The sequence below is a fragment of the Diaphorina citri genome, unplaced genomic scaffold, assembly GCF_000475195.1.
Source record: "Diaphorina citri unplaced genomic scaffold, Diaci psyllid genome assembly version 1.1 scaffold3, whole genome shotgun sequence".
NCBI classification, from domain to species: domain Eukaryota; kingdom Metazoa; phylum Arthropoda; class Insecta; order Hemiptera; family Psyllidae; genus Diaphorina; species Diaphorina citri.
Genome location: NW_007377442.1, coordinates 684306 through 712043, shown reverse-complemented (window position 1 = coordinate 712043; position 27738 = coordinate 684306). Strand labels below are relative to the sequence as shown.

General features: G+C 36.1%; 4 protein-coding genes across 4 annotated transcripts; 1 reads left to right on the top strand and 3 right to left on the bottom strand.

Annotated features, from left to right (window-relative positions):
• On the bottom strand, window positions 1-1484 carry LOC103517247 (cyclin-dependent kinase inhibitor 1C-like). Its single transcript, XM_008482306.1, has 3 exons — window positions 1475-1484; window positions 370-760; window positions 1-7 (listed from the first exon to the last, which is right to left on the bottom strand). Exons 1-3 carry the CDS (start codon window positions 1482-1484, stop codon window positions 1-3), a joined length of 408 nt encoding a protein of 135 aa, XP_008480528.1.
• A 3121-nt stretch (window positions 1485-4605) lies between these two features.
• LOC103514182 (sorting nexin-12) lies at window positions 4606-10607 on the bottom strand. The gene is made up of 5 exons (XM_008479084.3): window positions 10120-10607; window positions 9642-9809; window positions 7121-7216; window positions 6580-6704; window positions 4606-6382 (listed from the first exon to the last, which is right to left on the bottom strand). The coding sequence occupies exons 2-5, from the start codon at window positions 9804-9806 to the stop codon at window positions 6277-6279; spliced, it is 492 nt and encodes a 163-aa protein (XP_008477306.1). The 5' UTR covers window positions 9807-9809; window positions 10120-10607; the 3' UTR covers window positions 4606-6276.
• A 384-nt stretch (window positions 10608-10991) lies between these two features.
• On the top strand, window positions 10992-13980 carry LOC103514090 (sphingolipid delta(4)-desaturase DES1). Its single transcript, XM_008478986.3, has 6 exons — window positions 10992-11289; window positions 11511-11687; window positions 11907-12046; window positions 12421-12634; window positions 12879-13090; window positions 13532-13980. The coding sequence occupies exons 1-6, from the start codon at window positions 11208-11210 to the stop codon at window positions 13667-13669; spliced, it is 963 nt and encodes a 320-aa protein (XP_008477208.1). The 5' UTR covers window positions 10992-11207; the 3' UTR covers window positions 13670-13980.
• LOC103513942 (organic solute transporter alpha-like protein) lies at window positions 13753-27577 on the bottom strand. The gene is made up of 7 exons (XM_008478833.3): window positions 27359-27577; window positions 26205-26436; window positions 18472-18623; window positions 17870-18108; window positions 16291-16387; window positions 15345-15597; window positions 13753-15014 (listed from the first exon to the last, which is right to left on the bottom strand). The coding sequence occupies exons 2-7, from the start codon at window positions 26413-26415 to the stop codon at window positions 14833-14835; spliced, it is 1134 nt and encodes a 377-aa protein (XP_008477055.1). The 5' UTR covers window positions 26416-26436; window positions 27359-27577; the 3' UTR covers window positions 13753-14832.
• Window positions 27578-27738: the final 161 nt, after the last annotated feature.

Here is a 27738-nt window from a genome sequence, read left to right as displayed (position 1 = left end):
CTAACACCTGGTTGTCATAATTTATATACAACAATCAACTAGTCTTCAAAATCTCGGTTTACATACGAAAACACGTTTATTTTTCATACCTGAGTGATAAAGAGATCTATCTTGGTAATCTTCAGATAAATCTTGTCAGCAAAATTTATCGAGAGCTTAAGGAGTAGGTATCTGACGTGATCGTAATTGACGGGTAAGGAAAATGATTTTTCCGAGGAATATATGCAACGTGAAAATGCTATATTATTAGTGGGTTTAGGTACGACAACTATTTTTCGCTCATAACGAAACATTCCTTTTCTGATAAAATCAACGAAAGTCAAAATAAGTAGAAACTCAGCTGGCAGTGGTAGAGGAGCTGGCAGGGGCAGTGGTAGAGGAGCTGGCAGGGGCAGTGGTAGAGGAGCTGGCAGGGGCAGAGGTAGAGGAGCTGGCAGGGGCAGAGGTAGAGGAGCTGGCAGGGGCAGAGGTTTTGGAGCTGGTTTACTACATGGCACAACAACGAAAGTTGGTTTGGCAATAACCTCAGGAACTTCCTCAATCACGAAGTTTGGTTTGACCAGGGTGGTGGGAACATCTTGGACAACGAATTCGGGTTTGGTAATGGTTTCAGTGACTTCTTCTACGACGAAGGATGGTTTGGCCACAGCAACGTTGGATTCTTGGATGACAAAGTTTGGCTTGGTGATGACTGAAGGGGCTGGAGCCAGTTGGAAAGATGGCACAGTGATGGTTTCAGGTACAGGCACAACTGAGAATTCTGGTTTGGAAATGGTCTCAACAAGTGGTGTCACAACGAAGTTTGGTTTCACGGAACTTTATGCCTGGCCAAACCGCTCATCCGATTGCTATGAAACTTTGTCAACTTATTGCTTGCACTCCCGTGAAGGTTATAGGCTACGCTACTTTCCGGTTCGTTTTTGTTAAGCTACGCCGAGCAAGACCACTAAATGGATGAGTGACATGAACGGCCATGCCTTAAGGATTTACTAGCAGAAATCTGGAGCGAAGCGACGGATTTCGGCTAGTAGTTTTAAATAGAAAGAAAAGTATCTAGATATTGTTCCCCCTTCTTTTAGACCTAGGTACCCAAATAGAAACCAGTGGGACAATCTGTGTATTTTAGTTGTGAGTCTTTTTGGTCAGGAAAAAAAAAAAAAAAACAGCTATTGCTATGACCAGTTACAGCTAGATAGAAATATGTACGATGTACCTATCAAAATAAAAATAAAGATACAATACAATTTTATCAATTTAAATGCTGATTTCATGTGGAGTGAAATGTTTATTTTTACAATGGAAAATAAATAAGGTTATGTACATGGGACATGTGGGGTATATGGAATTTTATGCTAAATTTGAGACTAGTATATTAATTTGAAAATGACTTAGATTGCACTCGTCTATAGACAGAACAAACAGGAAGGAGGTGAAGAGAGAAGTGATCACCAAACGAAAAGTCACCTACTTCAGCCATCAGCCATTTTGTTCTAAATTGTACTTTTGGCTATTTCGGCGTCTTTTCACTTTTTGATCGACAGAGAATGACCATTAAAATACGGCAGAGTGCAGGCTGTGATGTCTAAAGGGTGAATGTTAGTGGGAATTTGAGAAAGAAAAGTGTTTTCAATGTTATTTTGCTACTGACTATGGAAGAATGAGTTTTGGTACTTTTGGTGTATATCAAAAATCAAAATGGGTACTGTGTAGTTTGTATGTGGATCAGAAAAACTATGAATTTTGCAAACGAATTACTTTAGAGGGGAACTGAAGGAAATCTTTTTAACATTGGAAATGATTCTGAGTATTCAAATGGTACGAAGAAATGAAAAAATTGAGACTACAGAGTTTACCTTGCTGAAATACAGCATGGAAAGCCTAAATGTGTGTGTGTGTGTGTGTGTGTGTGTGTGTGTCTGTCTGTCCTTCTGTCTGTCTGTAAACAAAATATCTCGAGAACGCGGTAAGAGCTAGAGACTTGAAATTTGGCATGCAGCTGTCAAATGTGACAATGATGTGACACAAAACTTTTGGTTAGGATAGGTGCTGCAGATGGTGGCATTTCGGCCGCTTTTTGGCGTCTTTCGACCACTTTTTGGCGGTTTTCAGCTATACTGACTAAACGGTTAGAGATATTATAAAAATTACAATAGAAGAACACCCAAATAAGCATCTTTCAATACGATAAGGAAAGTCGTGTGATGTTCACATCAGATTTTTGAATCCCGTTATGAAATCTACAGCTTACGGAACTCGTAGAATAACTAGATATTCTAGTGGCTCAGAAAAATACCTAGCTTCTACCAGGCCCTAGGAGGTTCAAATTGGCCGAAATCTAAGAGGAAGAACGGACTAAAGCCTCACACATACCTCATTTCGAGATGAAAAGTTAGTTAATGAGTTGCATTAACTGTGGCAAGGAAGTGAGGGGAAGAAAAGGGCGCCGAAGAAAAGATGGAAGGATTATGTGGGTCAAGACTTGAGTGAGAAAAATTTAACAGGGCAGGAGGTAAACAATAGGGCTGCCTGGAAGGGATTGACAAGACACTCCGACCCTATTTAAGTAGGAAAAGACTAGGAAGAAGAAGAAGAGTTAATGAGTTGCATACAAATGCACATACCTAAGTCTTGGAAAGCTGGTTCTAATAACTTCTAAACTGGCCTACAGCCAGTATTGCTTTAGTTCCCCTGGGCCGCCCTTCAAATATGTTGAATACGTACTTTTGCAAATTTCATGAAAATCGGCAAAATGATGTCCCGTATAATCCAATTTAAAAATAAATTCGCCAGGAGATCTTAAAGACAGTTTGGCATCCAATGTAGTCTGTTTAGCGTTATCCAGGGTGCACCAATGTGGAGGAAGACTACTCACACCCAATTTAAAAATAAATACACTCCATACGATAAATAAAAAATGTCCCGTCACTTCCAGCAGAAAATGTTAGGGGTCTCTTTATTAAAGTTATAAATAAATTTTAGAGCCAAATCCCTGGTTTCTCAGTTGTTCCGTTTTCTTCCGCGTATCCGAACATATACGTAAATAGTAGATACCTTTCTTCTTCTTCTTCTTCTTCTTCTTCTTCTTCTTCTTTTCATTTGCCTATTCCTGTGTTCAGGCGAGGTCGGCGTTTTTTCTTCAGCCTCTCAATTAATCAGCCCTGGGGTGATTGCTTTGGGCTACAAAAATTTACGAGTGGATGCCCTTCGCACTCAACCTTTGCTACATATTTCTCCATCAAGGGGAATTTCAAGCTGATATCCTCCCTGTTCAAAGTCCTCCAGCCAGCCCGAAATAGGACCTTTCTAATAGTGCTTAATAAAGTTATAAAGTCTATTTCTTTAGCAAGGAAAATTTCAGACTGATATCCCCCTTTTAAAGGCCCCCAGTCAGACTAAACATCCAAAAAGGAGTGATTGCCTAAATAAAAAATAACTCTAGATTTAAAGGAGTTTGCCAATAATTAACTATATTCGGTAGGCACCTATATTCTATTTACTGCTCCCGTATAAACGGGCAAAGACGAAAAACAGTCAGTGGTGAAATATTATTATCTAATATATAAAAATGAATGTGTGTTTGTTTCCCTATTTTTTTTTTTTTTTTTTTTTTTTTTAAATCATAAAACAAGGCACATAAACCTAAATTTTTTCAGGGTTAAGGTTCAATGAAAGTGAAAACTTTTTTTGTTTAATAAAAACTACAAGCAATAACAAATAGGTAGGTAATGCATCAGTAAAATGTAAACACAAACACAGTACCATCCCGTCTCAGTACCAGGGGCAGTTTCAATTCAACCTTCACAAGAGGATATTAAAAGTTCCACTAGACTAAATTTTACTAACGCTTAATAAAGTGAAAGAAGATGGTATCTTTTGCTAAGCTTTGAGTAATAAAACAACCTCAGTAGTTTAATGGACTTTGGATCTGGAGGTTGATGTTCAAGTAAGTTTTGGCACCAACCGTTAATTTAAATCAGGTACCAAAGTAAAATTAGGTTTACATGAAGGGTGACACCAGAAAAGGGGACAAAATGCAACTACTCAGGGACAGTTGTGACAAAATTTACCCTTGAGGGTTCTTGTAGTTGTAGCGGCTTTAGCTCTCGCCGAATGGTGTTGGCAGAGTACCTAGAGGGTGAATGGTAGTTATGAAAGGCCTTTCTTCCCCTTAACCAAGTACTGAATTTCGAACCTGTTATGCTGAGTAACTGTGGATGAACAAAATTCATAGTAATATGCATTGAGTCAGCAAATTTTCATATTCTTTTCTTACCTATCTATTAGCTTACGAATAGATATGATTATTCTACATTCAGTACATAGCAATGACATTGGACGTTATGTAATTTTATCAAACCGTGAGATACTTATCACATTATCAATCGTAATTATACTATCATCACGGTATGCACCTTATTGTTTCTAGAAGTAAAAAACTAGGGACTTTCTTAACCTTATGACAGCTCAACTTGTAATTTTCAAAAATATATAGGTAACTACGAGTAACATTCTCATAGCTACAAGACCAAAGTACAACCTACTCAGACCATTTTTGGTAAATTAGGACAGCAGTAGGGAGATACCCTGATAAATTAAAAGAGCTAATACGCTTTCAATATAATTTAGGTGTTTTTATTTTTACATCAATATAATAGGTTTCCATTTTTAATATAGAAGAGTTTCTTGTGTTCTATAAGGGTAAGAAAAAATCAAGGACGAAGAGAAAATAGTTGATAGGATCTTTCGGCCGTTGTAAAAATAAAAGATACGGTGATAAAAATAAAATAAATTTAAAATATTTTCCTACTTTTTCTATTTAAACTGTAAACACAGCCAGTTGCCAAGATACCAAAAAAAGGGTATCTAAAAAGGTGGAAACCTTACAGGACAGAAAGATGAAAACCTTCCACCAAGCACTTAGAGAACACAAAAAACATCAACATTTTACATCAAAATAATCATCTTGGACTAAATAAATTACAAAATATAATAGTACGTAAAGTAGAGTTTATGAATATTGAAATCTTAAAAACTGTTCCTGTTCTTTATTAAATTTAAGTTTATTGATTAATATTATTATTAAAAGCAGAAATATTCAACAGGAGAGCACAGTACATCTCCAAGAGTTTATCATGTGGGATAGAATATGTAATAATTTTTTAATATATTTCCCTCTTTTCTCTAATTTTTATTCGAGGCTGCCCAATTTGGAAGTTTTTTCAATATAATACAATGCTTTCATGTTGAACACTTCTGATATGAAGAGATGGGGATATAGAAAGATTAGGAAGGATAAGGGACATTATTTTATGTTTTGAAGGTTCAAAAACGAAAAAAAAGGATCTGATTTGAGCAATACAAAATATACCTTCAGACATTGTAAACTAGTGTTCTTATATTGAGATTACCTGTCCTATTTCGAGCGTCTAATAGTGAACTTATTCTACACTTAATAAAATTGTTCTGGCCTCCTTACTGTCCACATTGATCTACTTCTTCAATACAGAAGTTATCAACTTTGACTGAGTAATATGTAATATGCTACACAAATAATAAATTAAATAAATATGGCAGACAGTAACTTTAAAGAGTACCACTTCAATTTCATGAAGAAGACAGCATATCTATTATTTATACAAATACCGTAACTTCATATTCCTCTGAAGATCCTTATTTGGGTAGACATCAAGAAGAAAGATAAAAAGACAAGGTAAAGGTACATTTAACATTAAATAACAAGAATATTTATCATATAATATGCAAAGTATAGTAATAATATCGAATCTACTACCGTTTATAATATAACTTTACTTGGAAACTTCGCAGAATCATACCATCCTTCTTTATTTTTGATGTTTTTAAATATAACGACCTACTTCACTTCAGCAACATCAGATTTTTTTTTTTTTCGTTCGTTAATTTTTTTCTTCTAATTACAAATTATGAACAATATTCTCTTCTCAGAGAAACCTGTCAATAGTGGACAGATTTTCCCTTTGTTCTCTCATCTCTTTTGCCTTCATTTCTCTAAATAATGTTCTTCAAGTTTCGGATAACCATGCGCGACCCAAATTATGAATAAACTTTTTACTTCTTTACAAAATAATGAAACTGAACCACTCTGACGAAGTTTCCATTGAAAAAAATGTAGGTAATTAAAAAGAGGAAGGAAAAAGAAAGGAATAAAAGGAGGCTCCAAAACTCAGAACGGGCAAAACAAAATATATAGAAGGATGGTTTTCAACATCGAATGGAGGGTGAGAAGAAATGAGTAGATTATGTATTGCGGATTTTCCCGGGGACGTAGTTTTTGTCGATGGTGGGTTCCTGAAGGAACATGTGTAGACATCTTTCATTCTGAGCGAGAGGGTGGCCTGCGATCCTGAAAATAAGAAATGTACAGGAATTTTCCTCATTAGTTTCTGGCCCCCCATTGCACTTTCCTTATCTGTAAGTGAGTTCTACAGTTCACCGAACTATTATGACCTCTATAATTCCTACCCACATATGCACCACCTCTAATTACCTCTAAATACATATTGCCCCCTCTAATTCCCTTTAAACTCTTTTGACACTTACTTGTTGATGAATGTTTCTAAGCCTTTTCTTCGGTCCTCTATGAATTCTTCCTCGAAAATGCCATCGTCCCCACGGAAGGGCATTTGACGTTTCCACGCTTTCCCCGGTAAAGGAGGCACCACAATCTGAAAAAACGGGAGAGATGATATTGTGATAACATCAAGAGTGATTGACAAATGAACACAACCGTTGTCAACTTGGAGATGATTTTTTTTTTTTTTTTTTCACAAAAATGGTTTTAAAAAAAAACACACCCGTTTTCAGTGGGATGTTTTTTTTTTTTTTTTTTTTTTTTTTTTTTTTTTCAAGGGCAGAAAATATTTACATGAGTACTGAAAAATGAATAGCTTACATATTCGTGCATTTGGATTGATAGTACATAATCTCATTAATCTTCTTTTACTGCGCTAATATTATTAATACTCGTACGTATGACTTGTCATAACGTATGTGAAGAAAATCTCACATCTACAGTGTACTTTGATACTCGAACCCTAAACCCTCAAGTAACAAGTCCCCAGATGTCCGCTGCCAAGTTTACCTTACTATCACGTTCCAATTCATTCCTCAGCCACTCAAAATCACTGTATCTGCGCCTCACGTTTGAATCCTTTGTCTTGAATACAGGCAGATTCGTCTGGAAGAAAATAATCAGCCAATCAGATTAAAGCACAGTTTGCCGGTCTCTGAAGTTGAATGGGTAAAATGCTCAGAGGTCGTGGGTTTGAATTAATGCCTAAGGCATTTTTTTAATCCATCCCTCAGAAGAAATAGTTAAGAGATCAAAAAGAACTTGAAATAAATGAGTATTCCAAGCCTCGACAGAGATTCAACCAGCGCTATCCTATTAACTGGAAGCAAATATACAATTCCATTTCTGTCAACTGTAACCAAATATTCAATTCCTAACTGGAACCGAAATTAAATTCATTTCCTTTTAAGTTGAACAATATTGTTCATCGTCCTCAACACAGAGGTTCAAGTACACAAAAACCACCCATTTTGTTGAAGAGAGCAATGTGTATTTTCCGTCCTAGACATTTCATCTAATCCTTCCAAAGTATTGAAAACAACCTCGCCTCACTTTCATTTCCTGATAAGATTACATACTCTTTCTCCTCACTGATGCACTTGAAAAGAATGGAAAAACATGTGAGTAAACAGACATTTTCCTCACAAAGCTTGGTATATTTGAAATACGAAGACCAATATGTAATATATGCAAGAACATGTACGACAGAACAATGATGATAATAGGAAGTTGAAGAGTTTCTATGGAAACTGAAATCCCAATATCAATATGACGTAGGTGCTACAGAGTGTTGGGAAAAATAATCTTCTTGTGAACAATTTTCTAGGAAGATTCGTGATGTTTCCTTGAAGAGGAAAGGTTCTTCTCGTTTGAAACTTGATCACATGAAAAACACCTGTTACCTCTCATTCGATCAGATTATGGTAACCTTTGTGCCACTGTACCAGGCATAATACAAGCAACTATTACCTAGTTAAAGACAAACTTCATGGAATCAAATATACGAAGTACTGTTTCAATCTAAATTTCACCTCTAGGAAACATTTTGAAAACGAGGTGGCACAAGAGATACTTAACCTTTTTTTATGCCCATATCAAAATAGTTATATCCTTCTTGCTATGTTCAATTCAACCATTATTGACTGCATTTACTAAGTCAATATCTTCGGTCTAGGAAAGGGGTCGATTTCGTACTCTAATCGTCTAATCAACATCTCAATACATATGATAAGCTTATCTCAACTCTAAATGAACGTGCAGTCTTTAATGTTGCCCTACGAATTCAATAGGAACTGAGATGAGACTCTAGATAAGTCATTTAAATGAGACCCATGATTAGAACACTATATTTAGGGCTATGTGGTATGTTCTGGAGTCATTAAAAACTCTGCCAACACAATGTATAGCAAGGAAGAAAATACACAACAAAAAACGTCATTCAATAAGAAATTACCCAAGTTAATCAATTGGAGTTGAAATTACATAAATGAGTCATTAAATCCAACATGTAGTCTGTCATTATATAATTGTGCTTCCCTGATACTAATAATTAATATCAGAGAATACCTAGTTCATATTGATAAGTAAGTATTTAAGTGCTATTAGTCCATTGTGAATGGGTCTCATTGAATCTTTTAATATTGGGAAAGTAAGTAGGTACTTGTATTTTTCAATGTACCTTTTAAATACTTCTTGAAAGGTATAATAAAAATCTGGTTTAATTAACAATCAATTGATCCAAGATAGACTGATCTGCCTTACTGAGTTGACCAGAGGACAAGAGAGGTAATAATTTATTCTCAAGTAGGTACCTACATACATAGCTGAATGAAAGATGTCTACACATGAAGTACCCACCTACATAGCTTACAGATACTTAATTAAATAAATTTGTAAACTCTTTCTTTTACTTAAAATAAATTGAACAACCTGCATGTAAACAAAATCAAAGTAAACATTAAAACTAATCACCTTTACTTACCTGTCTATGTTTGATTTGTGACAGTTCAACTCATGACTGGTAGTCCCTGACTCATTAGTCTCATTAGACACACAGAGACATGACTCATTAGAAAACTATGTAATTATTGACATAGGTCAAAAGATAGGTATTTTTTCTTAAATAAAAAAAATAAAAAAAAAAAAACATATATTTATCCACCCCCAGTTTTTTAATCTTATTTTAATTAACTCTATGTTGTCCATTATTAGACAGGAGGGTCAAGTTCCTGACATTTGAAAACATCAACTTGCACAGAAGCCCTTAAGTTTAGTAGAACTTTTCAAATTTTCAGAATAAGATCAAATGTTTGGAACATACTATGGGCTATTACTTATCTACTTTTAGGCATCTCAATAAGAATTATGTTACTATTGTGAGGTATGAGGATATTGAGTGAAGATTCTCTGCACTCATATCTGCTTGTTTTATTCAGAGTGGGCTGGGCAGGTAGAAGAATGAATGTTATTATAGAATTATTTTAGGCACTACTATGGTGATCTTATTTCAAGAAAAAATAAAGGTACTTACTTTCATTCTAACTTCATAATCAGTGTATCTTTTCTTAGCAACTCCATGTGTGATTGGATTGACAACATCTATTTCTAAGAAGTTAGCAGGAGCTGCGTATGCATCATCTAAGGTTTGCTTTTTAACATGTAAACGTTTGGTTGCTTCTGCTGTTGTGTCTACCATGATCTGGAAGAAAAAGTACGATAACATATTTGCTTAGCTTTTCTGGATGAATCTTGATTCTTTTGACTCTCTTGATTCAGACAAAAAAAAAAAAAATAAATACACCTAACAACTTGACTTGTACTTGCACCAACAACCTCCAGATACAAAGTCAATAATAATAATAATTAAATATTATTATGAAAAAGGTGTCCCACTGAACATTGAGCATTCACTTTGATAGCCTCAAGTTATCGAGTAACACGGACCATAACTTTAACAAAAGCATTTTGGTGTTGAACTTAGAATAGGGTTGTCAATGATAAATAATTACCTGTATTTATTAGTCTAAATTAGTAGGTTCTGAGATGTACGGACTTTCTGGAGAATTCTTCAGAATACAATATGGAATGTGTTTGAATACAGTAGCTGGATTTGATTAGAGAGAAAAGAACAGTCAAGAGGTTAACTAAGCTAAAAATAAATCACAGTTATTAGACTTTTATTGAGTATTTTATTGAATTCACAAAAACTTTTCACATGCTAGGTTTTAAACAAAATTTTGCTAGATAAGAAACAAAAAGATTTTCAATGGGTAGGTAGGTATTGCAACAGTGGTGTGAACAGTAAACTTTGGATTTGTCACTGAGATGAGGGACAAAAGACGGAAGAAAATCTAGAATATCTAGGACTTTACACTTCAAGTGTTTGAACAAAAAGGTAGAATAAAACTTTCCGAAAGAAACTTTCTAGACTTTTAACTTTTTTTTATTTCGTTTTTCTTTCTGATTCTTGAAATTCTTGAAAATGAAAAGAAAACTTGAATGAATGCGTACGGGAAAAAAAAAAGATTTTTTCCGGCTGTTTTCCTCCCATCAAATAACGCACCGTTTACACGTTCAACCCAACGAAGGGCAGTGTTTCACTTTTTATTATAGAGGTATTCCGATTAAAAAATAATATTATTTGACGTTATTTTTTATCTCCTAATTTGAATAGCTATAAAATATCTAATCTTATCTTATTTCCACCTTCTTATCTTAACAATTTTATTATTCTAATGATTTTTAATTTTTATAAATTTTCCGTCTCTTGACCATATTTTTACACGAGCCGCCTACACAGGAAACGCACAGAGAAAAATTCTTTTCAACCGCGCGAAATTTTGAATTTGTAATCATTTAATTTACATGATTTCCACCGGATATTTGAATCAATTTTATCGATGGCTAATCCTAATCAATTTGCATTAATTTACACTCCTAGGCTTGAGTGATATGGTGTTATGCAATGTTGAGTTGATTAGGGTTTTGCTTAGTTGGAAAAAAATCGCAGGCTTGATAAGCTTGTAGTGTTTGTAATAAAACGACATAGGTACCTACTTAGAAGAAAGAAGTGTTCCAGTTTTTTGGTGCTCTGAAAATGGGAGCTAAAGTTTCTAGGACAGATTTTGAATGGACCTACACTGAAGAGCCCCATGCCTCTCGAAGGAAGGAAATTCTCAGTAAGTATAAGTTATTGAAAAAGTGTGATGCCTATAAGGAAGAAATTATTATGCAATCAATATTGGTAGAGAGCAATAGGTTTTAACATCAGTTTTGCAAGTAAATTATATGAAACATTTGTGTTCGGACTGTAAGAATCTATACCTGATCGTATTGTACCAATAACTCATGTCTTTTAAAATCTGGAATATTAAACTTTAACTCTGTTTCCCTCCACCAGAGAAATATCCCGAAATCAAGAAACTCTTTGGCTCTGATCCCAAATTCAAGTACATTGTATTGAGCATGGTGTTGGTTCAATTTGTTTCGATGTACTTTCTCCGGAATGTCTCATGGCCTGTTCTTCTTACTGTGGCATACTGCTTTGGCGGTGTTATCAACCATTCTCTAATGTTGTGTAAGTTATTTTTCTTATCATCACTAAATAGGTAGAAAATAACCAGTGCCCACCATGTATTGTGGGTAAATATTGAAGTCAGCTAACAGCTAACCAATAATTTGTAAACTTTGAGCTCTTTGTGTTTTTGACTTCCTCTCTCCCTCCTCTGTTTGTACATTCCCTCCTTTTTTTCATAACTTGAGGTTCTGACATGATATGAAATTGGCTTCTTTTCAGCAATTCATGAGATGGCTCACAACCTAGCTTTTGGACATTCCAGACCTACTGCCAATAGGATATTATCTTTGATAGCAAATCTACCAATTGGGATTCCATTTGCCATAACATTCAAGTACTATCACCTTGAACACCATAGGGTAAGTTTATTGGTATTATAGGTACCTATATTAAAAAATAGTTGATAGTTTGTTATAAAGATAGTTAGTTGATAGTTTGTCATTTACTCATTTTAAAGATTTTCTGCATGCAAATCTTTGGAATAACCTTCCTTTCTTTCCTCTTTATACAAACTTTTGTGAACTACCTATCATCTGTGATGATACTTCTTAGGTCAGTATTTATGTGATTGGGGTCTACTATCTCATGTTAAAGTGTTTACTAACCTCTGAAAATGTTCTGTGACTGCCGAAACAGGCTCCAAGTATTCTTAGAGTTTAACAAACACTGTCACATGATAGTTTAGAACCAGAAACTAGTACTTTACTCTAATCATACCCCAATGCTGTTTCAGTATCAAGGAGATGAAAAACTGGACACTGATATTCCTACATACATGGAAGCCAGATTGTTCTGCACAACTTTTGGAAAATTCATTTGGGTTTGTTTGCAACCGTTCTTCTACGCTTTTAGACCAATATTTACCTATCCCAAAGCCCCAACAGCGTTGGAACTGTTCAATACTGTTGTTCAAATATCTTTTGATGTGTTCATTTGTTACTTCTTGGGTAAGTAGAACTGTAACTTTACAGTGTCCTTTGGAAAAAATGAACATTGAAAAAGGGTCCCATATGAGGCTCTCAGAGTCCCAATTAAACCCTTTTTCAGGTACTTAATTTTAAATAATTTTATGGATTGTTATTGCAGAACAATCTAGGTACCTACCTAATTACTTAAATATAAAATTGTTGAGTTAAACTTGGACCTCATAACGCTCGGTCGATTAATATCATTTTTACCCTATATTTCCAGGAGGCAGAATGTTATCCTACATGCTCCTTGGATCTCTAATGGCCATGGGACTTCATCCTGTCGCAGGCCATTTTGTCTCAGAACACTACATGTTCAAGAAAGGATACGAAACCTATTCATACTATGGGCCATTGAATTGGATTACTTTCAATGTGGGATATCATAATGAACATCACGACTTTCCGGCTGTACCTGGTTCAAGATTACCCATGGTAAGGATTTTTATTTTTTAGGAATCGATTTGTTTGAATCGATTTTAGGAATCGATTTGAACATAATCTTGCAAATGGTCCGCCTCTGACTCATTTATGTCGAACCATTCCCCTAAATTATGAATCCTATGCCACGTACACCAGTGGGAATAAGGGGTTTTATGAGGGCATAAATACTTCGAAGGTTTTTCTTGTACTCAATCTGAATATTACGTGTGTAAGCCAAGTGTGTTGAAGTATCAGCTGAAGATAAACTTTAAAGTTAACCAAAAGGTGATGAAGGATCTTTTTCTAGACCTTTGTTCCAGTTTACCATCTAGAATAGAATAGGTGATATTTGATACTTGAACCGTTGTACTGAGTAGGTACGTGGACATTCATATCCACTATGCTACTGAGACTCTTTTCTTATTTTGGTAACAAACTTCATTTCTATTCCAGGTTAAGAAAATTGCCAGTGAATATTACGATAATCTACCTCAACATCATTCATGGAGTGCTGTACTTTATGATTTCGTTATGGACCCTGACATTGGACCTTACGCTCGCATGAAACGTAAACATCGCGGTTTGGATTAAATCTCATCTTTCTCCCCCCAAAGACAAACCTTTTTAAATTTTGTTCATTGTTTTCTTCGGTGCACAAGATCTCGTAGTATGACTTTTTTTTAACAAAGGACATCGGTAAGTACCTGCCATTTTTTATTTATGTAAAACTTTCTCAAGGAATACTTTAATTACCTAGCAATAAAATAATGTGAATTTCAGGTTTATCAATAAAGTTTATATGACAATTTGAGCTACATTACCCACCGATGTTTATCTTAATCACTGATTGTAGAAATTATTACTTCCTAAACTTTTTCAGTACGAAAAAAGAGGGAATCTCGGAAAATATCATAAATAGTATTATGCTTATTGCACTACGCTTCTAACCTATTTATAATTTTATTTGTTATGTATGTTATTAATGTTTTGTATTATTTATGAGTTAATAAAATTATATTTCGTAATTACATAATGTGAAATATTGCATTTCTTGTTGTTCAAGCTGTCGAAAGAAATCATCCATTCTTGGAGAAAAACTTGATTTCTGTGAATGATTATTATGAAAAATGATCGCAACTGAAATAATAACATGTCTCTTTAATTGGTAAATTTACATACAAGTATATTATGGGTTTAGAAATTAATGGAATATAAAGTTTTGTCCATGACAGTTATCATATTGAGTTGTAAAAGCATTTCTTAATTTTGTAATGAAGTGTACAAAGATTAGAGGGTACAAAGCCAAACCTTTGTGTCGTAGAAAGTAAAATAAAAATCCGAAATGAAAACAATCAAGTAACATGGTCTCGTAGAGTGTCTACAAAACTAGTGATGAAATGGGTTGTGTCAAGTTTATTATTATTATTTTCAAATCCCTCTCCCCTTCTGTTTGTAATCACAGTTCTAAGCTTCTAAAAATCAGTTCCTTATTTCTATTACTAATCTAGTTACTCCTCATCAGGCAACTTTATCGTTTGACTCAACAATCTCACACTATTGAGTCGTCCACCCTCGAAGACCTTCCATTCCACTTCTCATTCCGCACAGAAAGAGTATCGTCAATTTTTCCACGCGAAAAGTGAGAAGTTTGGAGCTGCTTTCCATCGGAGTGAGACGTTTTCCCTTCGCAGCAGACCGTTAACAACGATGATCCCGCACCGTTAAGTTATCAAACACAGCTGCTTTCTTTTCCTCTACGCCACTCTGCCAAGCTCGGGTACCTGCTTCTGTCCATTATCCCCTAGGGAGATTACGTTGATGTTGTTTGTGTATTTAAATTTGACGGGGCCCATGTCGGGAACATATCTGCGGTATAAGACCCGAGCGATCGAGCATAGCAGGAGGATCTCCCAAAGCATAGTGCAGTTGTAGATCACTGAAACAGCAGAAAAAAATGAACATTTAGTGTGATATAGATTTTTTTTTTTTTTTTTTTTTTTTTTAGGTTTCCTTATACAAAAAAAAAAAAAAAATATTTTTTTTTTTTTTTTTTTTTTTTTTTTTTTTTTTTTTTTTTTTTTTTTTTTTTTAGAGTTTTACTAATCAATCATAATCATACACAATCGTCACAAAATGTCGTACCTCAATTGATACACTAGCTCTAGCTACCTTAAATTGTATAACTCGTTTTGGACTCAAAGCAAAAGCACCAACCTCTGAATCCACCACTCTAACCACTACACCGAGGTTGATATTGAAAACTTACAGTTGGCATACACCGTGGGGTTGATGGGCGGCTTGCAGGGTAGCCATCCTGCCCACACCGCTATTCTGCCCAGCAGGGATTGCAGTTTGGCCAATAGGAGGACCAGTTGCAGCACAAAGAACTTCCCTTGAATGAAGAAGTCCTTGAGATACTCGGATAACATCTTCATGGTCGTGATGATGCCCCAGATCCCGCAAAAGATTGAGGTGAGAACGATAGGTTGCAGGTAGAAGTAGTTGACTTCATATAGACTCTGGGGAAAGAGAATCGCATTTTATATTTATTTGGTGAATTTGTTAACACTAGCCATCAAATGAGATACCTACCCATCATACCTTCACTTAACAAAGGCTGATAAAGATTGTATCCAGCAAATTGTTTTTCAAAATTTACCGAGAATCAAATTACTGAATGGAACGTGCTTTAAAACTATGGCATTAGATTTCTTTTAATGGCACTCATGGAAATATCTTCTACCAGGTATGTAAAAATGTGACACCCTGATATAACATAATTACTGTTCCTTTTCATTCCCAAGACTAATTTTACAATTTGAAAAATCAACTATGGACGACCATAACATGAGACCTTGTTTAAGTTGCTGGAGTCAAGGGACTTTTTAGTCTCATTTGATTAGGATAAACAAGGTATAGTCTGTTCTACTCTCTGCTGTACCTACTTTCAAAGCATGATAATAATAATAGACTCTTGAGTGGAAGGCAACCACTAGGCGAAGTTAACGCCTTAGGCGTTCTCTACCACCTAACCCCGAGAGCTCCATTATTATGTGGTCAAATTCTCAAATAAATGAGGATAAAATTCCATACCTCGGCTGGGATCGAACCCACGACCTCCTGATTACCAGGCGAGCGTCTTGACCACTACGCCACCGAGGCATGATCCAGAGATTACTCTACGTAAATGGGTTCGATATTTATGTACTTGCCTCTTCCTCCGCCCACATTACAAGGAGCATCAAATAAACCAATCCTTGCACTACAGGCAACTGAAGAACTAGAAGTCTGAGGTATTGAATGCGTCTCCTGAAAACAAACACCGAAGGGACTCAATTAGGTCTTTTTTCGACTGTTTTGGTCTAATTATGAAGTTCTTTTATCTATTTTTTGTGTATTGTACTAAAATATTATACCAAATATAATACATACAAGACCTTGTTTAGACAGAGGGAGTAAAGAGACTTTTCAGTCTCATTCTGGCAGTATAAGCAGGGTACCTATACCTAATTTTTATTTTTTTTTGGTGGTGGTGGCCAAGGGTTGTGTTTTTTTTTTTTTTTTTTTTTTTTTTTCAGAAATAAAATCTATCACTCTTGATGGAAAACGTCTTGTTGGGGCCAAAAATTTCTTCATGATGTTTTCGTCTGACGTCTCATTATTTTTTGCTTTTTAATAACTTTCTATCATTCTTCGGGGCATTTTCCACATCAGTAAGCTTTCGCGATGACGTCAAAAGTCTCTTTATCCTTGTGTCTTGTCTTGAAGGTATTATCTTTTCATAATTTTTGTCGTCGCATCGAACTGTCTGGATAGTCCTGAAGGGAAATATCCGAAATGACAAGTATACTTAGGTATAACGGAAAGTAGGTAATAAGACTTACTAATGCTGATGTAGCATTAAGGAGTTTAGATTTTTCTTTTAGTTTATTATTAGTATTTTTCCTTCTCAAATTCAAAGGTAGTTTAGTAAGTTTACAGTATCCGATTCATCAGCTCAGATTCATCAGTAGATATAAACTCTTGAAAAACAAAACTAGTAACCTTATCCTTAAATCTTCATCGTGGTTTTCAGTCACCACAATCCATTTTATCCTCTGAGCAAGTTCAGTCTTTGGGAAATCACAGGTGAACTTGAGTTCAGTGAATATGAGTATTGTCAATAAAGCATGAAAACATAAACAACGACTACCAGGTACCTACAATATAGATTATATTTTGAGTTTAATTATTATTTTTTGTAAAATAAAAATAATTATTTTTTGAGTTCTCAGCGAGACAAATCAGTGAAGCAAGTAATTGACAAATTAACAATGCATGTGACCTACCCTCTACTCTCATCTAAATCGGCATCCTCGAACATTTTTGCTGAAGAACATTAAAACAGTCAGGCTCTTACCTATCTACGTAGTTATATGAAAGTATAAACAGGAGCTTCACCGATAGAATTGAGGGCCGGCTCTACAGATTGATAACTTACCTATACTTTTACTTTACTTTCAGAGTGCGTCACTGTCACCAAATCCAACAACACCTTAACAAACCAACAAATCGGGTAAAGCTAAAGCCGCTTCAACAACAATATTCGTCTTTCAATTGTCTGCAACTTGTACGATGTACATCCTATCCCCTATCATCTAATAACCGACCTATAAGAAATTCGAAATAAGTACCCATGATTTTAAATCTTTGAGAAAGTTGAATTGAAAAGAAATTTTAAGAAATCCGAAATTAGTACCTACGGATAGTTTTAAAATCTGGAGAAAATTGAAAAGAAAATCTTTCTCTTACTTGCTGATGGTGAGTTTAGGCAGGACAAAGCAGCATGGGTAGCAGCAGCAAGGTCCAACCTGAAGGTTCACAGGGGTGTCCTTGACAGCACGCACCACTTCTGCCTCCCCTCCACAGTAAGCAATCAGCAGGCAGAACAACTGGTAGAGACAAGCCATGAATGTTCCCTGGGTAATTGCTTCTGCTATCAGCTGAGCCCGAGGGACAACGATAGCACAGTAGGTTACAATGCTTACCACCTGTCACAGAAGGGAGTAGTTGAATTTACCAAAGGGAAATGGAGATGAGGTTTTCACCATAGAGGAAAATGGAGGAAAAGTTTTTACTGCATTGGTGAACTAGATAAATGCAATTTTTTATGCTAGGTCAAAATTAAGGGGTTTGACCCAAACATGACTTATAATAACCTGCGTAAATCTGATAGTCTATAAGTCGTTTTTGCGTCAAACCACTCTATTTTTGGTCCTCACTTCAGCATTATCGGGGTGTTTTTGAGGACAATCCTGGCACCGGTCCGGTCGCTTTGTACATTTATTTGCTATGAAAGCTCTTTTAATATAGTGGAAGTTTAACTACCGCACGGTGAAAAGAACAGAGCTTACCGGATAAACACTGAGGACGAAAGCTGTGTGGGTTTTAGCCCGTGGTGGGGCATTTTTGAGGACATGTTTCAGCGTGTCTATGTAAAGGATAAGCACAATAATGACTGTGAATCCACCCAGAGTGAAAATTGTAATGCCGGGAATATTGATAGCTGAAAGGAAAAAACAGAAGGATAATGAAAATAATAACATAGGTGTAATGCCAGTCACTCACGCCCAAACCGTTTGACAGACTGGAAAAAAGCTTCAGAACGCGGTCTCAGACGGTCTGACGGACGTAGGTCTCGAGTATTTTCCGCCACATACGTTCCGACGACAGTCTGACAGACCTAGGTCTGTTGAGCGTGATAGGCGGGTATAATTATGATTTCATATTGGAAATCGGTCATTAGGGAGATTTTATTGGTTCATTGCACTCTAAACACTCAGAAAAGGGTCCTTACGAGGCCCGCCTGATCGGCCCAAAAATTCCTTGAGCAAATTTACTTTATCCTTTATGTGCTAAATATGTTTGCCTAGCATCATCGAAATCGGACCAACCTATCGAGAGTTGAAGCGAAACAAAGAATTTCTTAATTTGACTAGGCCACCTGGTTTATATAGGATACTGAAAAAAAGTCATGGACCAAGAACCGAGGATAATCGTAATCACTAATACCCTGATGTTTATCCAGGCTATATCAAGATACTACAAGACACTCGGAAATACCAGATATTACACCAAACCATTTTCTGTTTATCCTGCACAGGATACCTATCTAAGAACAAGTTGAATGTCGTATGGAACACTTACCTACAATAGATACCTACATAAATAGCTACATATATTCTGCCATCTAGGTATACCCTATGTTTACATCGCTAATACCATTTACCCGTAGCTACCTTGGTAAGAAAATCACTCATAGGAAATTAGTCAAATTGTCGCGGAAAGATTTGGTCTTCAATGCTATTCTGTGACACGTGGCTACCGTTGCAATATTGATTAACAATATGTTGTACTTGTTGTACCTATGAGGATCTAATAGCACTTATTACACTGAAGGGATTATTGGTCATAGTAGATTCAAAGAAAGGTCACAGTGACATATAGGTACTTCTCTGAGAGGTAGCAACCGACTTAATAAAACATCGAAATAGGTTTAACTGACCCTGTGGACGTCAAAATATTTGGAAAGTTCAAAGTTGCTTTCAAAAGGAGTTCACTGGTCATAAATTTTAATAGGTAAAACATTTTAGTGAAAAGGTTGGTGGACTGTATGGAAATGTGTCCGTAGGTTTACCGCTAAGGAAACTATAATCTTTTTAATAGTCATATCTACTAATTTTATTTAGAGTTCGGGTGGACTCAAACCACCAATCTCCAGATCTGAAGTACACCGCGGTAACCACTACAGCACTGAGGCTAGTAGGTACATATCTGCATAGTGTAGGTTAGGTTAGGACCAGGCAGTTCCTAACAGAAAAGGACCGGCCGTCTAGTGTTCTGTGTTCCATTATTATTCTACACTAAATTATGTTTCGGTAGGTTATGTTTCGGAACCAACTCAATGGGAAAAAAACCCAAGCAAAGATAATGGATTGGCTCTACGACCAAAAACTATCGAAAAACAATTTCACACGTAAACATGAAAGGGTGTATAAGTTATAATGTGATGCTGATACATAAGATACATGAACTCCCGAGCATGAGTTTTGAAAATGGGAAGAACAAAGAATTCTATTCGCTGGAAGAGTTTACTGAACTGAACTGTCAGCAGGAGAACGTCTAGGAGGCCTAGACAATCGGCGAAAAATAAATCAGATTAGGTTTGAAGATCTATTAATGAAATGATACACGGAGATACCGACAGATTTTAATTAGGTACCTACTGAATATCGATGGTATTTAATCGGTAGGATTGAGACAAGGTGTGGGGAAGCATTTGAGAAGTGCCTAAAATAGTCGCTGATGAGCTGATAGCTTTGGTACACCTATCACCTATCGATTCATAAAAAGGTAATAACTGTAATAAGATTCACTTTAATCCACCCCGTGTGAGAAACATGATTGAGTATGTGCGTGAAATACTTAAATCCAAAGAGCTAAAATAAAATTGTAATAAAGCCTTGTCTATAACAAAACGTGATTTATCTGATGTCTTCCATCATATCTTAGTGGAAATAAAATAAGTCTCAAACTCTATCAACGATATTGACTTTTCTCAAGATGATCAGTCAACCAAAGAGTTGAGATCGCAAACTATTTAAAATACTCGTGTCTTTATAAACAACAGCCATCAATATTGTTTCAAACACCGCGTTTTTGTAGTCGAACCAATTGACCTAATTGCCAATTGCAGTGACCCTTGTAATTAGTATGTTCCGAAGACAGAGCTAGATTGAGACTTGATCAAGGTCGAGAAGATAGAACTCTCTCTATGTTAGGGAATTTGTCACAAAAGATCTAACCAGGTCGCAGTGACAAAGGGCGTTTATTAAAGCCGATGGCCCTACTTATACCAATACCAATGCCAGTAAATAAAACAGGAATAAACGTTCATTTATAGATCTTACCCAGATTTCCATCAGATATAGCTACTTACCTACTTAGGTACACCTATAATTGTCATTATAGGTATAAACCTAACTTTTTGAACCTGCTTTTTACTTTCTTTATCCTAGGTCGGTCAATATTGATGTGCCAATAAGTGTGGAATTCTCGAAATCACGCAAACACATTGGATTTAACTTAAATTTGAAGCTATACGTTCAGTTCAATCGATTACAAGATTTATGTGTGTAAATTCATTACATACCTACGTAATAAGTAGCCTCTTTGGACATCATCTTTTTTTTTCTTTTTTTTTCCGTGTTCGAGTAATTCGCACCCAAGGTACTCAACCTTGTACCAAACTGTCTTCATACAATCATGCTTGGAACGAAAACAAACCCTATGTCCATTGTTGAGGACAATTGGGCTCAATAACATCAATCTTAATTTTATGCTTGATGAGCAGGACTGCATACATATCCTTCTACGGGGACCTTGGGCGCGAAGAGGGTACGTATTAAACCTAATTCTCCCTGTCCACATGAACTTTTACCCACCACAACGTTTACACACCGTGTATCTGTGCCAGTGAGCCAGTTAGGATGAGCCCTACTTGCATTGTATAATGCCAAGCCACTTTGGATGACTTTACAAAATGTCTTCTTGCTGAAGCAACCTCCTTGGTCGAGTGGGTATCACACTAGGCTTGCACGCAGGAGGCCCGGGGCCGATGTTTTTTTTTTCGGCTCTGTGCTTGAAGTTCGGGGTACACTCAGCCTCGTGAGGACAATTGAGCAGCTACTTCAGTCGAGTAGCGACCAGTGGCGGCATTACCAGTGTAAAAAAGATTATTGAAGTATGGAAATTGATTGCGAAGGAGGCACTTAGTAATATTGTGAAATCCACAAAAGTTGTGAAAAAGCTCTGCTTTACCACAAAGAATTTGAGATTTGATTTGATATTTTTTCTTATTCTTATCAAATTGAACAGATAGGCCAATAGTATAGTACCTACGAATCCTATGATAGTCATCAGACTCATCAGTAAATCATGATTATGTTAACATTACAGCGTCTTCTGTCTAATTAGTGTTAATTGTTTTCACATCAGAAGTCAGAACTGACCATTGAGCAATTGTTTTGACAAGCCTATTAATTATTTATGATCACTAGACCGTTAGCGAATGTCCTGACATGATGTGAATTAATGGATCCACACTGTACATTATGCGCGGATTTGGCGATTATGTTCGCGGATTTCGCGATTTTGTTCGCGGATTTGGCGATTTTGTTCGCGGATTTTGCGATTATGCTCGCGTATTTCGCGATTATGTTCGCGTATTTCGCGATTATGTTCGCGGATTTGGTGATTTTGTTCGCGGATTTCGCGATTATGTTCGCGGATTTCGCGATTATGTTCGCGGGTTTCGCGATTATGTTCGCGGATTTCGCGATTATGTTCGCGGGTTTCGCGATTATGTTCGCGCCTGGTGTAATGTAATTATAATATAATTTTATTTTATTATGAAAACTTACCACATGATGACATTAGTGCGATTTCTGTGGACACTCTGCAGCTGACACAAGTGCGTGAATATCGACATTCACGTCTTCGGTACACAAACGTAGAAGGTGTGATAGGGACTCGTCCGATCCCCCCTCCCCTATTCCCCGCCGGCGATGCGTAGCCGTTGTGTACCTACTTGTGCCTGCATGTTGAGTGTTGAAATTTGTAAGGTAAACTGGGATAATTTTTATAAATTTGAAAATTTTCATACATTAATTATTTTTTTAGTATATATATATTTACTGTTATTTCTCATTTTCGTTCATTTTTTTTTAGGCGGGCCTTCGCGGGCCGCAAAAATGAGCTCGCGGGCCGCATGCGGCCCGCGGGCCGCGGGTTGGACAAGCCTGTCCTAGGCTATAAAAACGAAAGTAATGTACCTAATCGCCTGAAAAGTTTGTATATTGTTTGTTTACTTTGAATGTCGTCAGTCGTCACTGATCGTCGATATCCTACTCTGGACTAATCTCCTGGATACGATTATTGTTTTCAAAATAAAGGACTGGAAGTTCTCGTCAATACCGGATACACAATCTAAATTGTATCCTGCAGATATTGGTTTAGATGTCCGAGCTCGAATATGGTTAATTCGCGATTAGGTTAGTTGTAGGTAGATTCCTACTAAAGGGTAAATGTTTTAGATATAAGTAAATATAAAATGTTCAACCTACGTGTTTGTACCTAGTTAATTAAAGTAGGGTAACTGATTTTGAATGGAATATTTTTTGTAATACAAAATCTTACTCAACCTACTCATGTATTTTATATTGGGCGACTTGTCAAAATAAGAGTTACTTGTAAAAAATAGAACTTGTCTGGAACTCCAAATTAACACCCAAACCAAAATAGCACCACTTTGACCTGATCACACCAGTTCAATGAATATTTATTCTAACGCCTAGTGTGATCATAGAACACACGTAAATGAGTTCAATCAAATAATCAAAATAAAGATGCTATTATCTATCTATCATCATCTCGGAAATAATTGCAGCATCATGTTCACATGGTGATTCCAATTCTTCCTTGTTTCCTTGACCTAGCCCCTTGAATTATTATAAAACATGGCATGCTCCAAATACAATGCACAAGACCATTTAGTGATGAAGATAACGATGATGATAAAGTAGATATGACTGAATACAAAGACAACAACCAGAATTAGAAGAGTTATATAAAAACAACACAAGAGAAAGTATCAAGTCTATGACTTCGTGATGTAATACTCAATGGTACAACACTTCTTGTATCAGAGCCACGGACATTACAACTCAATATCAGACAGACCTATTATAACATCCTAAATCCTTGTTGGGTTCATAGTCATACTGCTGGGAACAGACCTAGTTCATTGAGGGGGTTTAAATTTGCTTTTTGGTGTCACTGCAATTTTAGTAGGTATTTGGTCCAGGGTCTTCTATATATCTATATCACCTATATGCTGTATTCCTACCAAACTTTGTGGTATTGAACCTTTTAGTTAGGTACCTTTTAAGTTGTGTCCACACATAGTCGACCGGCCGTCAATCGAAATCGATAGATTTACCCCAGCAAAAAGCTCGACTATTATTTAATTGAGGTCAAGTTCTCAAATTAATTAGTATAAAATTTCGTGTCTCTGTTGGTACTCGAACCGTCGCCCTCTCACTAATCAAGCCATAGACACCGAGCAATATTTACCATCGATGTGTTTACCATCGAAATAAACACATGTGATGTAAAGAAGCTTTCGAATTTGAGAATATTATCGCCTGACGAGCATAAAACCGATAAAAAAGCATTGTCGTTAATATATCACATTATGCACATGGGAAAATTATGGAAAATACGTGAACAATAAAAGCGAAAGAACTAAGCGTGCATACAGGAATTTTGCTTCCGGATAAAACGAGGATATTAAAAAAAAATAATTGTTTATGAAGTAATTCCTTACTTTCCATCATAACTTTCCATTTTCATTTTATTGAGTCAAGAATATAAGACGTACCAAAGAACTCATTTGCAAATACATATAGCTAACTATAAATCAAACATTGATATGAAAAGTTTAAAGCTGGCAATTTTGCAGATTGTTGGATAAGAAAATCCACGTGATTCAAACGAAATCAAAAAAGCTTAATATGCCTGTATTATAACTTATAACTTTCAATCAATTAACCTCTAAACCTAAACCATCGGATCATGGGTTTGAATCGGATGAGACATGTCAACATAAGACAGAATTTGCGGTCAATATTGATGTGCCAATAAGTGTGGAATTCTCGAAATCACGCAAACACATTGGATTTAACTTAAATTTGAAGCTATACGTTCAATTCAATCGATTACAAGATTTATGTGTGTTAATAATAAAAAAAAAAGAAAAAAAAAATAGAAAAGGGGTGGATACTAGGATTCTAGGGCCAGGAAGGAAAGGATACTAGGACAGATTCTAACCGAAGCTTCCTGAGAACTTTTGGTTTGGATAAAATTTACTTTGTTCGCGGATTTGGCGATTATGGTCGCGGATTTGGCGATTTTGTTCGCGGATTTTTATGTTCGCGGATTTCGCGATTATGTTCGCGGATTTCGCGATTATGTTCGCGGATTTGGCGATTTTGTACGCGGATTTCGTGACTATGTTCGCGGATTTCGCGATTATGTTCGCGGATTTCGCGATTTTGTTCGCGGATTTCGCGATTATGTTCGCGGATTTTGTGATTATGATGTTCGCGGATTTCGCGATTATGTTCGCGGATTTCGCGATTATGTTCGCGGATTTCGCGATTATGTTCGCGGATTTTTGTTCGCGGATTTTGCGATTATGCTCGCGGATTTCGCGATTATGTTCGCGGATTTGGTGATTTTGTTCGCGGATTTCAATGTTCGCGGATTTCGCGATTATGTTCGCGGATTTCGCGATTTTGTTCGCGGATTTCGCGATTTTGTTCGCGGATTTGGCAATTATGTTCGCGGATTCGCGTCCCGAATCGACATTTTGGATATTTGGCAAGCCTATGTTTATGTATCACTTTGACTGGAACATTCAAGGGGTGACATCAAGCTTTCCACATAAGGGTGACTTAGGTATAGGGTTATACAGGGTGCTTGAGATAGCTTTGTGATAAACCCTGTATAGTACACTTGAAAAGTAACTAGGTAAGCTTTATTCAAGCTTTCTATTAGATCAGTTTTTTTACGGTTTCTTTTATGTGGCAGGATTCTCCTGAAGGAGCTCTTCCACCCAACCACTTTTCTTTTCATTAGATACTACTTATCTACGAGTAGAATATAGAGTTTGGGATCAAATTTTCAAACATAAAATTTTCTGAATTAAATTTCTATCCTACGAACCCCACATTAGTAGATAAGGTATAATATACCTTTTATACTAATTGACCTGTCTCTGAACGTCACAGAGTGATTTTATTTTTGCAAGCTAGAAACAAGGACCAAAAAAAAAAAAAAAAAAAAACACGAATAACTGTCTACTTAATTTATTACTATGTTAGGTATATTTGCTATACGTTGTATTTTTACGCATGCATTTTATTACCAACTAGCAGGAGAACTGTTAGAATTAGGTAATTTCTTATAAATAAATAATTGATCTTTCTTTTTAATGACAAAGGAAACAGTTCGAAAATCAACTTACCAGTGAAATATTCTCGCATGGATGGTACATGTTCTGAGATACATCTTATGGACACATTGGACACCACAGGAGCCATCGGGGAGGGGCTACTGCTCCCAACGTCCACATACTTGTACGTCACAAACTCACTGAGATCTGACGGTTGGGACTGCGTCGAATAGTCGTACACATTTCGACCATCGTCTAACTCCACTTCTGGAGATAGATCCATGTTGTAAAACTGATGTGACGTCTGAAAAGTAAAGGGGACAAGTGTGAGGAGCTACTTTCTTTTTTGCCCTTTGTTTAGCCGGGCAAAAAACTTTGCAAATGGGAATGTTCCACTGGTCCTTTGGAATAATTTATTATTATCTTCTATGAGATTTAGACTACGAGGATAAATAAAATATTGTACAATATGTCAATTTTAGTGGTTATTAAGCTGTGTCCACACATAGTCGCCGCCGTCGATCGACGTCAACTGAAACCGTATACACTGCCTCGACAACATAGATTGTTCACCTCATCGATAGACGGTCGATGGACGGGGTCGACTACGTGTGGACACAGCTTTGGAGATAGTTTTTACTGGCTGTGGAAGGACGATGGTTAACATTGACCCTTTTATTATGGCCTAATATATTACGTTAAATGAGAATCCTAAATGCGAGTCATTGGAATACACAGAATGCTCTCTCCCCCAATTTTTGTTACCTACACTTACCTACCTGCTTACAAAAGAAAATTTAAGCCTTGTTCGGAAAGAATGTATGTCTTTGTTGATATTGGTATGCAAAATATTTAGATTGGTATGTCAGTGATCTAGTCGCGTTAATTATAATAAATAACGGTAAGTTGGGTGAGGAGGTTTTCTTTGGTTAAATGAACAGTCTGAAAAGAAATTTTTAGAATGATCCGCTTTTCCTTTTTACCAATGTGTACGATCCTCATGGGAAAAATTCAAATAAATCATGGTATTTTAATTATTATTATTATATAATTTCTAAAACGCAAGCACCATCTATAATGCACCATCTATTAGAGATAATAAAATGCTCCTATTTTAGGTAAAAGTTGTAAGTGGAAGAGACCATGGGAGACAATATGAAGTTGGTAAATTATTTATCAATTTTTACTTTTTTAAACTATCAAATTGCACTTCCAAAAATACTCACTAAAAACTTTTCATCTGGCGAACTTTTTGAAGTCACTATCAAAAATTAAAGCGATGTATGAACACGTAAAATTTGAAATTTGACTCCACTCCTGAGATCGAACATACTTCTCAGCCGGTAGATATTTAGAATACTGACTAGTAGTGCCAGAACTGATACTACTGAATCTGCCACACGTTTCTGAGTCATGAGATATCTCAACTTCTGGGCAAGTTCATTGAAACTTTTGAACGCTTTTGCTTGTAGCGCCTTCACAAATGAAAGTATGCAATATTGTGTGCATTTTTGAGATTATAAGCAAACTCCTTTTTAGTTTTTTTCAGAAACTCTTTCAACTGTGCTGTTGTTCTTCTGGAAATGAAACAAACTACTTGGTAGGT

What these genes read in the sequence shown, in the direction of transcription:
- LOC103514182 (XM_008479084.3), bottom strand. Translation starts at nt 9,806, where the DNA reads ATGGTAGACACAACAGCAGAAGCAACCAAACGTTTACATGTTAAAAAG. An exon ending in ATTATGAAGTTAGAATGAAA is followed by an intron (nt 7,217 to 9,641) that starts GTAAGTACCTTT and finishes ATTTTCTTCCAG; the next exon opens with ACGAATCTGCCTGTATTCAA. An exon ending in AATTGGAACGTGATAGTAAG is followed by an intron (nt 6,705 to 7,120) that starts GTAAACTTGGCA and finishes CCGTTTTTTCAG; the next exon opens with ATTGTGGTGCCTCCTTTACC.
- LOC103514090 (XM_008478986.3), top strand. Translation starts at nt 11,208, where the DNA reads ATGGGAGCTAAAGTTTCTAGGACAGATTTTGAATGGACCTACACTGAA. An exon ending in TCGAAGGAAGGAAATTCTCA is followed by an intron (nt 11,290 to 11,510) that starts GTAAGTATAAGT and finishes TCCCTCCACCAG; the next exon opens with AGAAATATCCCGAAATCAAG. An exon ending in CAACCATTCTCTAATGTTGT is followed by an intron (nt 11,688 to 11,906) that starts GTAAGTTATTTT and finishes GCTTCTTTTCAG; the next exon opens with CAATTCATGAGATGGCTCAC.
- LOC103513942 (XM_008478833.3), bottom strand. Translation starts at nt 26,415, where the DNA reads ATGGATCTATCTCCAGAAGTGGAGTTAGACGATGGTCGAAATGTGTAC. An exon ending in TCGTCCTCAGTGTTTATCCG is followed by an intron (nt 18,109 to 18,471) that starts GTAAGCTCTGTT and finishes CTTCTGTGACAG; the next exon opens with GTGGTAAGCATTGTAACCTA. An exon ending in CCCCACGGTGTATGCCAACT is followed by an intron (nt 15,015 to 15,344) that starts GTAAGTTTTCAA and finishes CTGCTGTTTCAG; the next exon opens with TGATCTACAACTGCACTATG.